General features: G+C 51.9%; 1 protein-coding gene across 5 annotated transcripts in view; it reads left to right on the forward strand.

The window, feature by feature from the left end:
• Positions 1 to 13935, forward strand: part of Myh14 (myosin heavy chain 14) — a 63018-nt gene that overhangs the window by 18595 nt on the left and 30488 nt on the right. For all 5 annotated transcript variants that reach the window (XM_052714251.1, XM_052714254.1, XM_052714253.1 and 2 more), the window contains 7 exons: positions 81 to 221; positions 8384 to 8479; positions 10886 to 11004; positions 12426 to 12578; positions 12664 to 12837; positions 13320 to 13493; positions 13882 to 13935. The exon at positions 13882 to 13935 is cut by the window's right edge and continues 61 nt beyond it. In XM_052714251.1, coding sequence (XP_052570211.1) covers positions 81 to 221; positions 8384 to 8479; positions 10886 to 11004; positions 12426 to 12578; positions 12664 to 12837; positions 13320 to 13493; positions 13882 to 13935 — 911 coding nt within the window. The remainder of the gene's footprint in view (positions 1 to 80; positions 222 to 8383; positions 8480 to 10885; positions 11005 to 12425; positions 12579 to 12663; positions 12838 to 13319; positions 13494 to 13881) is intronic.

The raw sequence follows: 13935 nt of genomic DNA on the forward strand, positions 1-13935 counted from the left end.
GACCTGCTGCCCCAGGCCCAGGCAGCACTCCTGTAACAGACGCTCAGGTCCTGGCCCTGACTTCTGCCCTCTCCCCACAGCTGACCTCCTTCTGGAGCCCTGTTCCCATTACCGCTTCCTGACCAATGGGCCCTCGTCGTCCCCTGGCCAGGAGCGGGAGCTATTCCAGGAGACACTGGAGTCCCTGCGTGTACTGGGCTTCCTCCCAGATGAGATCACAGGTGAGTGATCCAGGGACCCAGCCACTACTACTTTGGCCAGTGTATTCAAGCATTTATTCATTTTATTCATTTGTTGTTGTGTGAACATATTCAGTGTGTGCAGGTGGACATGTGTGTGCAGATGTGGTGTGTGCACCTGCAAGTGTATGTGCACATATGGAGGCCAGAGATCAACCTTGGATGTGGTTCCTCAAGAGCTCAGCCATCTACCTTGATCTTAGAGATTTTTGTTTGATTGATTTTAAAGTTTAATTTTATTTATTATTTTTTTAAAATGTATTACCACTAGGTGTGGTGGTGTGCACATCTAGGAAGATGGATCTTGAGTTCAAGGCCAGCCTGGTCTACATAGAGAATTCCAGGCCAGCGAGGGCTGTAATTCTGTATTTATTTTTGTGTAAGGAGCATACGGACACACCTACGTCCTAGCTTGTGTGTGAGAATCGGAGGACAGCGTGAGGGAATCGGGTCGTCAGACTGGCGGCAAGTTCATCAGCTGAGCCACGTCACCAGCCCTTATTTATTATGAGTGTGCATGACGGTGTCTGTGTCTGTGTGCTGTGTGTGTGTGAGCATGTGTGAGTGCAAGCGTGTGCGAGTGTGTGTGTACTCGTTCTCCTGCCACTGTTGGCTCTGGGGACTGAACTCAGGCCGTCGGCTTATGTGGTAAGCACATCTGTGGACTGAGCAATCTCTTCATCGTCACTGCTTTTGGACTGGTCGACCTCCCAGGCTGCTGTTTAAGGATTTATCGAGCATCTGCTCTGTATGAAGGACTAGAGCTCTTTGGGGAGGAGAGGGTGGATCGCCCCTCCTCACCTCGGGGAGACTAAGGAAGTGAGATCAACCAGCCATATAAATGACAGGATCCACTAGAAGCTGTTCAGAGTCTGGAGGAGCACAGAGCGGGGAATGGCGGTGGGGGTGGGGTGGGAGTTGGGGTACAGCTCCACACAGGAGGTCAGACAAGGGTACCTGGAAGAAAGGGTGCTTGGACAGAGGCCTGAGGTAGGGGTAGAGGGCTAGGAAGAACACTTTCTGCAGCTGGGATGGCCTGCGTAATGGCCCTAGGGCAGGGAAAGTGTGGCATGTTTGAGAGATCAAAGCTTCGGTGTGAGATGGGTCTTCTTTGAAGTTTGTTTGACTTTTTATATTGTGATAGTAAGAAGAGCTCTTGGGGACAAACAGGAAAGGAAAAGCCGCGGTTTAACAGTGATGTGTCAAGTTGACAAGGGATGGAGTGTCCTGGTTCGTTTTTATTGTCAAATTGACACAACCTTGGCCCGTCTGGGAAGAGGGACCTCAATCGAAGACTTGTGTGATCAGATTGGCCTGCGGCATGTCTGTGGGGATTGTCTTGATTGATGTTGGAGGGAGGGCCCAGGCCACTGTGGAGGGGACCATTCCTGGGCAGGTGGTCATGAGCTGTGTGAGAAAGCAGGCTGGGCATAAGTAGGAGAGCAAGGCAGTAAGCAGCCTTGTTCATGGTTTCTGCTTCATTTCCTGTTTGAATTCCTGCCCTGTGCTCTCACTTCCCTTAGTGTTATGTGACGTGGAAGTGGAAGTGGAAGCCAAGTGAACCTTTCTCCCCCTTTTTTTTTTTTTTTTTTTTGGTTTTTCGAGACAGGGTTCCTTTGTGTAGCTCTGGCTGCTCTGGAACTCTCTGTGTAGACCAGGCTGGCCTCAAACTCACAGACATCCTTCTGCCTCTGCCCGCTGAGTGCTGGGATTAAAGGCGTGCTCCACCACCGCCCGGCTTTGGTCACAGCAACCAATGCAAACTAGGTGGGAGACCAAGACAGGCTCTTCTGCTGCTCACAAACCCCCGTAGCCAAGGATGACCTGAACTCCAATTCTCCTGCCTCCACCCCGAGTGCTGGAATGACAGGTGTGCACCAACATGCCTTGTTTATGTGGTGTTGGGGGTGGAACCTAGGCCCTCATACATGCTAGCCAGGCACTCTGCCAGCTGAACTACATTTACAACCCTTTATAAAAATAAAATTAGTATTATTTTTGGTTTGTTTCAGACAGAGTCTCATACTATGGCCCAGGCTGGCCAGGACCTCACTATGTAGCTCAGGCTGGCCAGGACCTAATATGAGGCTAAGGCCGGCCTCAAGCTCATTGCAATTCTCCTGTCTCAGCCTGCAAAGTGCTGTGATGGCGGGTACTGCCCCTTCCCCAGCTGACCCACACTGTCGTCTTTTGAGAGGTTGTGGTGTCTTCCTTTTGGATGGACTGGGCTCTCCGAGAGACCCCCAGGTGTGGGGGTCAGCTGGGCCCCTCCTCGCAGTCTGATTCTCCCCAGGAGCTCCTTTGGCTCCAAGGCCCAATCCAGAGTGCTGAGCACTTGCCCGAGTGCGCCCCCATCCCCACAGCCACAGCCAGAGTGCTGAGCACTTGCCCGTGTGCCCCCCATCCCCACAGCCACAGCCAGAGTCCTTACCGTGGTTTTGTAGCTGTCCAGACTGCAGCTCTGCCCCACCAGGTGACTAGCAGACAAATTCAGAGCCTGGCCATGGTCAGCCCGGCCTCTTGATACCAGATGGCCCATGTGACCCTCCTGCTGCTGGCCTGCTGTGTAGAAGATCCAATGGCAGATGGGAGTTTTCCATTTTGCAAACGAAATTTTCAGAGTTTGAATGTGCTTACAGCCTGACTTTGGATCACTACAATTTCAGCTAACTTACACCTTCCAGAGATAGGACCACAGTGTGGTCATCGTCCTGAGACTCTAGAGCCTGGCTCTGGAGTCCCACTGCCCTCCCAGACACATTTAACTTTATTCATTGATTTATTTATTTTGGTACTGGGAGTTGAATGCTATTCAAGTGCACACCACTGAGCTACACCTCCAGCCCCTCACTGGGGGATTCTAGGCAGGGGCTCTACCACTGAGACACACCCCCAGCCCCTCACTGGGGGATTCTAGGCAGGGACTCTACCACTGAGCCACACCCCCAGCCCCTCACTGGGGGATTCTAGGCAGGGGCTCTACCACTGAGCCACACCCCCAGCCCCTCACTGGGGGATTCTAGGCAGGGGCTCTACCACTGAACCACACTCCCAGCCCCTCACTGGGGGATTCTAGGCAGGGGCTCTACCACTGAGCCACACCCTAATCTTGGCTGGTTTCAGCTGTGAGGAGCCACATCACCACCATCCACAAAGTGGTACCAGTTCCCCACTCCCCAACTTTGGACCTGCGTGCCCTCCATCCCTCTAGGAATGGCAGTCTCCTTGTGTTCCATTAGTATGGAGTAGAGCCCACCATCTTTGCATCGACTCAGATCAAGGATGAGGCAGAAGGTCCCACCTCCCTTCAGAAAGAGATGGCAGAGTGGTTGTGGACCCCATAACCCATTGCCAGAAGTGGAGATGGACCCTTGTGTGCCACCCAAGGGCAGCCTGGGGCAGACAGCATTTGGGACTCATCAAGACAGGACCTCTGTGCATCTCCTCACTCTGTATCTTTCCGTGCCAACCGCAGGTACTGTAAATGCCAGGCTGCAAAGCTGGACAGTTAGCAGACACAGGGAACCTGGTCGTCTCTCTATGAGCAGGACTCTTGAACTCATGACAGTCCTCCTGCCTCAGCCTCCCAGGTTTCAGAATTAGAGATATGAGCCGCCATATTCAGCCTCATTTCCTTTGGGACGGTCCCTGGAGTCCCGATCATGGAGCTGTCCCCTGAGGATGTGTCACAGGGTCAGAGTGACCAGATACTGGATTGTAAATTATTCAGTTTTGAAGACCCACAACTGTTTTTATGTCGTAGATGGGGACACTGGGGCCCCTTTTCCTCCCTGCAGACCTGGCTGTCACCCCTGAGCTGAGCCTGGTGCCCAACCCTGCCCTGCCTGATCCCAGCAGCACCCACGTTTACAGTCCCTCACAGAGAGTGGGAGCTGCCTAACAGGGATGTCCAGACCTTATTCAGCAGCTGTGACTTCTGTCCCTGGCTCTCGGCACACCAGCCCTCAGCTCTGGGACCCACAACCTCATGCGAAGTGGTTCATGTCAGCTGCAAAACTCGGCATTCCTGGAACTCCTGTGTCTCTGCCCTACCCTCACACCCTCACCATCTTCCACTCAGAGGGTCCAACAAGAGACCAGTGAGTCCAGTCCCTTCATACTGCCCAGCAGGGGAAACTGAGGCCCACATGGGCATTCAGCAAATTATTTTTTTCATCTCAGATTTATTTATGTGTATGGGTGTTTGCCCACATGTGTGCTTGTGCACCAAGGATGCCAGAAGAAGGTCTTAGATCCCCTGAAACTGTAGTTACAGATATTTGTGAATCACCATGTGACTGGTGAGATTAGAACTCAGGTCCTTTGTAAGGGTGGCAGCCAGTGCTCTTAACCACTGAGCCATCTCTCCATCCTCTGTCCAGCAAATTCTACCTTTCAATATTGGGCTTCTGTTTAAATATTTGCTATTTTGTTTTGTTTTATTCTTTTTTCACATTTATCCACTTCGTGTTTGTGTATGCATGCATGTGTGCTTGGAGGTCGGGGGACAGCTGCACAGTGTAGGTCCTGGTGATCAGGCTTGGTGGCAAGACCCTTCGCCAGCTGAGCACCTCATCAACCCTGGATTGCTTTTTGTTGTTGAGGGCGTCTGTAGCCCAGGCTGGCTTTGAACTCCTGATCTTCCTGACTCCACTTCCCAAGTGCTGGGATGACAAGCATGCACCACCACAGTGTGTGTGTGTGTGTGTGTGTGTGTGTGTGTGTGTGTGTGTGATCCCAGTTTCTTTTGGACAGCCCCAGCTGAAATTCTAGCTCTGCCAGCTTATGAATTTAGTTTGTGAATCACATGCCTCAGTTTCCCCATCTGTCACATAGGGATCATAGGTAGCAGATGATCCCTAGAGCTGTTTCTGAAGGTCAGGTGCTTGGAATGGATGTGGTGCAGGGAAGAGAAAATAACCCGTGTTTGTTGACTGGGTCAACATTAGAAACTGAACAGCTGTTGGAGGGGGTGCAGTGCGTGCTGTGTTGATCCTTAATGTTGCCATGGAGACAACAGACACAAACACAGCTGTAGCAACCCATCATTGACCCCAGTGCCAGTGCCCTCAAAGGACAGAATGTCTCAGAAGGGTGAGCAAGTTTTGATAGAACTGAGCAAAGCCAGCTTCTGGGACTGAGAGATGGCTCAGTGGTTAGGAGCATGGGTGGCTCTCCCAGAGGGTTCAGGTTTGATTCCCAGCAACCATATGACAGCTCTTGTGCATCTGTAACTCCAGTCCTAGGGGATCTGACGCCCTCTTCTGGCCTCTGTGGGCACTGTGTGAACATGATGCACAGATACATGCAGGCAAAACACCCATACACATAAAAACACAGGGAAACGACAAGAAAAAGGGGGTCAGCAGTCCTCCCAGGCCACAGTGGCTGTCCCCCATCCTCCCCCGGCCCATGCAAAACACTTCTGTGATCGTCACACAGGCTGAGCTGTTCCTCCACCGGGTGTCCTCCAGGGGGCAGTACAACCCTGGTTCTCCAAGCACCTAGCATTCCTTGTGGAAAAAGCAGCACACTGACACACGGCATTTGTAAAATCAAATTCACTTTCTCCCTAGATCTATCTGTAACCCTGAATCCTACTGTGGTCAGGGGTCTCTGAGGTCTGTGGCTGGACACCTTACAAAGATCCTGGGCGATAAGACTGGGGCTAGTGCCCCATTGGTAGAGGCTGTCCTGTAAGACGTCCTGGGCTCTGTCACCAGACCTGATAAACCAGGCCTGGTGTCGTCTTGTCATCCCAACACTAGGGCAGTGGAGGCAGGAGGTCACCCTCAGTTACATAGAAAGGTACGGGCCAGGCTGGGACACACGAGGCCAGTCTCAAGCCCTCAAATAAAAAAAACCTAGGAAATAGAAATTGGGATGGGAATAGATTTAAAAGACAGAAGAATCTTTTGTTCCACTTTGCCAGGAAATGGTCCAGTAAGACAGCTCAATAAGTAAAGAGGATTGCTGCTAAGCCTCCAACCTGAGTTCAGTTCATAAAATCTACATGGGGGAAGGAGAGAACCAATCCCTGTAAGTTGTCCTCAGACTTCTACATGTGTGCTGTGGTGCATACCCACACAAACCACAATAGATAAATAATAAACAATTGTGGTGCATACCCACACAAACCACAATAGATAAATAATAAACAATTGTGGTGCATACCCACACAAACCACAATAGATAAATAATAAACAATTGTGGTGCATACCCACACAAACCACAATAGATAAATAATAAACAATTGTGGTGCATACCCACACAAACCACAATAGATAAATAATAAACAATTGTGGTGCATACCCACACAAACCACAATAGATAAATAATAAACAATTGTGGTGCATACCCACACAAACCACAATAGATAAATAATAAACAATTGTGGTGCATACCCACACAAACCACAATAGATAAATAATAAACAATTGTGGTGCATACCCACACAAACCACAATAGATAAATAATAAACAATTGTGGTGCATACCCACACAAACCACAATAGATAAATAATAAACAATTGTAAAAAATAATAAACGGAGCCTGTGTGGTAGCACACACCCTTTATCCCAGCACTCAGGAGACAGAGGCAGGCAGGTCTTGGAGTTTGAGGCCAGCCTGGTTTACATAAGGAGTTCCAGGTCATCCAGAACTATGTATTGAGACCCTGTCTCAACTCCTACCAAGAGAGAGGGACAGAGTGACAGAGACTGCCCGCCAGGGAACACATATGTGCAGATCAGACTGTGAGGTGACCTAGCACAGCTTTCTGGGGGTGTCCCCTCAAGTTGCTGAAATTTCAGTATTCAGCCCTTGCAGGGAATTTTCTAGAGAAATCTTAGCTCTTTCTGTTCTGTTCTTTCAGAGTCCCTCGGTATGGGCACTCAGAGCAGCGTAGTCAGCCAATGTCAAAGCAAGATGCTCAAGCCATGTCAATTCAGACTAGTGTCCTTTCTGGGATTCACTCGGTTCCCTATCTTAATGTGTTGTGTGTGTGTGTGTGTGTGTGTGTGTGTGTGTGTGTGTGTGTCGCGCGTGCATGTGTGTATGTGCACACGAGTGCAGTATCTACAGAAACAAGGAGAGGGCGTAAGATCCCCTGGAGCTGGAGTTATATGGGTACTTGGAAAAGAACTTGGGTCCTTTGGAAGTGGAGCAAGTGCTCTTAACCATGGGGCGGTTCTTGCCATGTAAACTGCCCCGCAGCACAGTGCTGAAGCAGAGAGGCTTTGGTGACCAACTTGGAAAACAAACTTGTGAGACTCACTTCACTGTGGCGTTGACTTTAATACCCTTGACCACAAGCTCTGTGCATCAGAGTCAGCAATGGGGCTGGGGAGATGGCTTAGTGGGAGCACCTGCTGTCAAGTTTGAGGACCTGAGTTCCAATCCCCAATACCCATGTCGAGAGTTGGGCATGGGGCTGACAGGCTCGCTCCATGGGTGAAGGGGCTTGCTGCCAAGCCTGATGACCTTAGATTTTGAAACAGGTTCTCTCACTGAACCTGGAGCTTGACAGTTTGGCTAGGCTGGCTCAAGGATCGATCCTCCCGTCTCTGTCTCCTTGGTACTGGAGTTACAGATGTGCACCACTGCACCTGACTTTAATGTGGATGCTGGGGAATCAAACGCAGGTCCTCATGCTCGCACAGACTGCTTTATTGGCTGAGCCATCTCCCCAGCCCAACATCTGGCTCATTTGAATCCTGTATACATCACATCTCTGTCCGTGGGAAGACAGGACAAAGCAAAGCTTGAACACAGAAACCTGAGTGTATTGACTCTGTTGGTTTTTTTTTTTAAAGATTTATTTATTATGCATACAATGTTCTGTCTGCATGTATGCCTTCACCCCAGAAGAGGGCACCAGATCTCATTACAGATGGCTGTGAGCCACCATGTGGGTACTGGGTATTGAACTCAGGACCTCTGGAAGAGCAGCCAGTGCTCTTAACCTCTGAGCCATCTCTCCAGCACCCACCCATCCCCACCCCGTGTATTTTTTTTTTAAAGTCCAGCTGAGGCCACAGAGAGCTCTCAGCTCTGGGGTACTGAGCACAGCTTTGGGTTCCTGCAGCATCACTGAGATGGTGCTAGCGTCCCCGCCTCACGTGACTCTCCACTCCGCCCCACAGCCATGCTGCGCACTGTCTCAGCTGTGCTCCAGTTTGGCAACGTTGTCCTGAAGAGAGAGCGGAACACGGACCAAGCCACCATGCCTGACAACACAGGTACTACCCGTGTGTGCCCTCCGCCCTACTACCCTACTACTCGATCTGCCCTTGCCAGATCGTCCCTCCAACCTCTGCCCTTCGCCCTGGACGGCTCTGACTCCTGTACTTTGCAGAGGTCTTGCCCAGAGCACTGTGGCCGGGCTTCCTCCATTTTAAACAGCCTTGCTGGAGACAACCCAGTCACTGCAGGAAACTACCAGAGTCCCCACCCATGCCTGAGGAAAGCCCCTCCTCCAACCTTGGGCCCTTCTAACTCCTGGTCCCCCTGCTTTTACCTCTCCAATGCTAGCGTAGAAGGCCTGTGCCACCACACCCAGGCTCATCTCGCCCTCCTTGTTTTTGTAAAACAATGAAAATCATTAATTCTCTCCCCGCTTCTTGTTCATTGTTTAGGACTGGGTCATACGTAACCCAGGCTGGCCTCGAACTCCTGGTCCTCTTGCATCTACCTTTTTTTTTTTTTTTTTTTTTTTTTTTTTTTGAAACAGGGTTTCTCTGTGTAGCCCTGGCTATCCTGGAACTCACTCTGCAGACCAGGCTGGCCTTGAACTCACAGAGATCACCTACCTCTGCCTCCCAAGTGCTGGGATTAAAGGTGTGCGCCACCACTGCCCGGCAAGCATCCACCTCTTAAATGCTGGGATGACAGGTCTGCCCCACCACATCCAGCTGAAATAGCTGTTATTTTTGAGCCCTTGAGTAGATAGGGAAACTGAGGCTCGTCGCTCAAATGACCTGCCCATTTTTATTCACCCAATGAGTGGCATCGGCTATGAGCTATGGGCAGCCCCAGAGCTTCCTGGGGTAAAGGAAAGGGGTGTGGCAGGTGGTTCTTTCTCCAGTCCTCCTGACCCCTGTGCCGTCTTTTTTTTTTTTTTAAATGTAGACCAGGCTGGCCTTGAACTCACTGAGATCATCTACCTCTGCCTCCCGAGTGCTGATACTAAAGGGGTGCGCCACCACAACCAACTTTTTTGTTTTATGTTTAATGAGACAGGATGTCACTGCAGCCCAGGTTGACCTCGAACTCACAGCCAGCCTACCAAGTGCTGGGATTTGGTTGTGGTGGGGCAGGAAAGACAGTCGCCCACAGTCAGACCCCTGAGATGTCTGCATCCTAGGGCATCTCCCCTGGGGTTCCCTCCCCTGCGCTTGTGTAGCTAGAGATCTAGACAGAAATAGAGTTGGCTGGCTCCCTCTGGACATCCGAAGCTCTGTGTCCTGGTTATAAAACCTTCCAGCTTACTCTCAAACTCTGCACAACTCACAAAATCTGGGGAACTGGGCCACTGCTCCCCACCCGCCCGGCCCTGAAGTGCCCACTGTGGCCACTGGGGGCGCCACTCATCAACCTGGCACTACCCTGTGCTGGCACACCTGTTTGCTTTTCTTTTTTCTTTTTCTTTTTTTTTTTTTTAAGATTTATTTATTTATTATGTAAACAAGCATGTATGCCTGCAGGTCAGAAGAGGGCTCCAGATCTCATTACAGATGGTTGTGAGCCACCATGTGGGTGCTGGGAATTGAACTCGGGACCTCTGGAAGAGCAGTCGGTGCTCTTAACCTCTGAGCCATCTCTCCAGCCCCATGTTTGCTTTTCTTAATTGAGGGCAGACATTACAAGCTTTTTTGGTGGGGTAGAGTGGAAGGGGGTCAAGACAGGTTTTCTCGTAGCTCTGGCTGTCCTGGAACTCACTCTGTAGCCCAGGCTGGTCTTGAACTCAGAGCTCTGCCTGCTTCTGCCTCCTGAGTGCTGGGAGCAAGCGCCACCACACCTGGCTTGCCCTTCTTGCCTTGAGGAATAGCTTCATGTGCTGTACTAGAACCCTGTGGGTGGGAGTGTTGGGGTCAGACAGGATCTCATGTAGCTCAGGTTGGCCCCCAACTGGATTTGTGGTTGAGGATGACCTTGAATCCCTGATCCTCCTGCCTCAAACTCTCCGATACTGAGATGGCACTGTGTGCCACCATGTCTGACTCTGGTGTCTTTTTAATGTATTTCTTTCTAGGCTTCTCTCTTTCCTTCTGTGGAGCTGAGCGTGTAGAGAAGTGTTCCCTCAGTGAAGCTGACGGTGCCGCAGAGACGGCTCGATTCAGGGTTTAATTCAGAGTAGAAAGGGAAACACTCCTCCCACGCAGCCTCGCTGTGCCCCACAAACACCATCCATTTAACGTGTTAGTGTTGAGGTTCTTTTTATGCTAGGTTTTCTTATTGGAAATATACATCACTCCAGCCCGGGTGGCACAGGGCTGTCAGCCCAGCGCTTGGGTTGCTCAGGAGCTGCTACGGAAAGAGCCAGGGGCGTGGTGCCCCTCCCACATGCCCTCCCCTTTCCCAGGGGCGTGGTGCCCCTCCCACATGCGCCCCCCCCCCCCAGCTCCCGTCACTCCTCTCTCCCTCAGCTGCCCAGAAGCTCTGCCGCCTCCTGGGACTCGGGGTGACGGACTTCTCCAGGGCCCTTCTCACACCCCGCATCAAAGTCGGCCGAGATTACGTTCAGAAAGCACAGACCAAGGAGCAGGTAGGCGGGGACCCAGCCGTGCAGGGGCAGGAAGAACTGGCTTGTGATTTGTGGTCCTGGGACTTTTAAATTGTTATTATTACATGTGTTTGTTTATTTATTGGGGGGATGTGCACATGCCACAGAGTACCTGCTGAAACCAAAGGACAATGTAGGTCCTGGGGATTGAACTCGGGTCATCAGGCTTGGCAGCGTCCCTTCCCTGCTGAGCCCTCTTACTAGATCTTTAAACATTTTATTCATCTCTAGCACTTAGCAGGCTTGCCTGCCCCTACTCTGTCACCAGCCTTGGGGGGCGGGGGGAGCAGTAATCAAAACACAAGTCAAGGGCTGGGGAGGTGGTTCCATCAGCAAGTGCCTGCCTTACAAGCCTGAGGACCCGACTTTGGCCCCCAGAACCCGTGTGAAAAGCTGGAGAGGTGGAGACTGGAAGATTCCTAGCTCTCACTGTTCTCACTGGCTGAATGAGACCAGAGAGAGACCCTGTCTTAAAGAATGGGATGGGGAGTGACTTCTCCTGAGCTTGACCTCTGGCCTCCACACACTCATGTGTGCTCACATTTGCATACACGTGCACACACATACAAACAAAAATAAAGACTCTGCCCTCAAGGGGCTTGGCAGTGGTTCCCAACCTTCCTAGTGCTGCGACTCTTTAATACAGTTCCTTCGCACCCCACAGGTTGAGAAGCTCTGTGCTAGGGCAATGGCGACTACACAGGCCAATGAGAAGGGTGGTTCCACTGAACGGTCGCTCTGTGAAGGAGGGTTAGTGATGTCAGACAAAGCAAGGGAGAGGGTCACTGAAGCCGTGAGCAGTAGCTGAGAGGTCATACAAGGTCTTGGGAACCACAGGAAGGAGGTGCTGTGGGAGGCTGGGAAGCAACTTGATTTCATTTGTCTTTTATATAAAGATACTCTTGGCTACTGCAATAATTGGTTCCTTAGGCTTCATATATAGGAAAGGAAACTCAGGGCTACTGTCATAATCCAGACAAAGATGGTGTCTCAGACACAGTAGTGACAGAGAGGTGACCACGGGTTGGAACTACTGGGAACAGGAAAGAGCTTGGGAATCCCCGGCTTTCTGTCTCATCTGCAGCCTCTAATAACAGAGAAACTGAGGCATGGAGAGGTTTATTCAAGGGCCTGAGATCACACAGCCTCTGAGTGGCTGCACTGGATTTGAACCGGACTCCTAGATCTGGAGCTCACACTGTGCTGTAGAAATTGATTTAAGAGGTGGAGGAGGGGGGAACCTGATGCACTCCAGGACTCCAGTAATGGCAGCGTGTTGTTTGTGTGGTCCTGTTTGGTGTTCATACTCAAGAAGCTGGGAGATGAACTCCGAGGGCCCCAAGTTCAGTGACGCCCTGCTTGATCCACATGTGCTGGGCCTCACTGTGCATCTTACCCTGCAGGCTGACTTCGCTCTGGAGGCTCTGGCCAAAGCTACCTACGAGCGCCTCTTCCGCTGGCTGGTTCTGCGGCTCAACCGTGCCCTAGACAGAAGTCCGCGGCAGGGTGCATCCTTCCTGGGCATCCTGGACATCGCGGGCTTTGAGATCTTCCAGGTGCGTACCTTTGCCTTACGGTCCCTCTCTCCAGTTCTGATGCCTCTGTCCTTGCTCACCACCCTATTCCACAATTCTCTCGTAGCTGAATTCCTTCGAGCAGCTGTGCATCAACTACACCAACGAGAAGCTGCAGCAGCTGTTCAACCACACCATGTTTGTGCTGGAGCAGGAGGAGTACCAGCGAGAGGGCATCCCCTGGACATTCTTGGATTTTGGCTTGGACCTGCAGCCTTGCATTGATCTCATCGAGCGGCCGGTGAGGGGCCAGGACCAAGGGGCCTGCAGCCCAGACCCTCAACGCTCAGCTCCGCCCACTGCTAGACCCACACCGTTCAGCTCTGCCCGCTGCCTAGACTTTCAAAACTGGGCTCTGACCACCACCCAGACTCTTGAAGCTCAGTCTTGTCAGCTGGCCAGACCCAGAAAGCTTGGCTCTTCCCAATACCCAACCCCGCCCCACTCTGCCCCACCCACCTGTGAGAATGCTCCTCCTCTGCCTGCCCCAGCGCCCTCCACGGACCCAAAGAGGAAATGTCCCGCAGCCGCCCCATTCCTTTGACCAGTGGCTCCGTGCTGGTGATGGAGTCTAGGGCCTTGCACAGGCTAGGCAAGCGCTCAGCTGCTGAGCCACCCCCGCCCCAAGTCCCCAGCCTCGAGCTACTTCTTATGGCTGACCGCTAGCAGCCGCCTGTGTCCAAACGTGGGAATCTGACTTCTGTTCCTCCCCTTGCTGCTCAGGCCAACCCTCCAGGTCTCTTGGCCCTCCTGGACGAGGAGTGCTGGTTCCCCAAGGCCACGGACAAGTCTTTCGTGGAGAAGGTGGCCCAGGAGCAGGGCAGCCACCCCAAGTTCCAACGCCCCAGGCACCTGCGGGATCAGGCGGACTTCAGCGTCCTGCACTACGCAGGCAAGGTGAGGGCTAGGCTGGCTGTGGACCCCACTCAAGGACCCAAGGATTCCACTTGGCCCCGGGGTGCATAGGCTCACGTGACTCAGAGAGCTCAAGACCAAGTAAACCACCTGTGAGATTCCACAGAGTCTCACGCTTGTGGCCCTTGGTGGGGACGGACTGAGTTTGAGAACGGAGGAGACCTATGTGGCCAGAGCAGAAGGAACTAGAAGAATGTTGTGGTTATGGAGGGCAAAGGGGTGGCCTACAGGAGGGTGGGGATGTAGAGAGGGTCAGGCAGGTGAAGCGCAGTTCAGAGGATGGATACGAATTGACACCAGTGTTCTAGTCCGTGCCAAGCACCTGTGTGGGGAGCCCAAGTCTTACTGTCACCTGCCTGGTTCCATTCAGGTTGACTATAAAGCCAATGAGTGGCTGATGAAGAACATGGACCCGTTGAATGAC

This window comes from Peromyscus californicus, unplaced genomic scaffold (assembly GCF_007827085.1).
Source record: "Peromyscus californicus insignis strain IS unplaced genomic scaffold, ASM782708v3 Scaffold_4__1_contigs__length_199733344, whole genome shotgun sequence".
Lineage (NCBI taxonomy): Eukaryota > Metazoa > Chordata > Mammalia > Rodentia > Cricetidae > Peromyscus > Peromyscus californicus.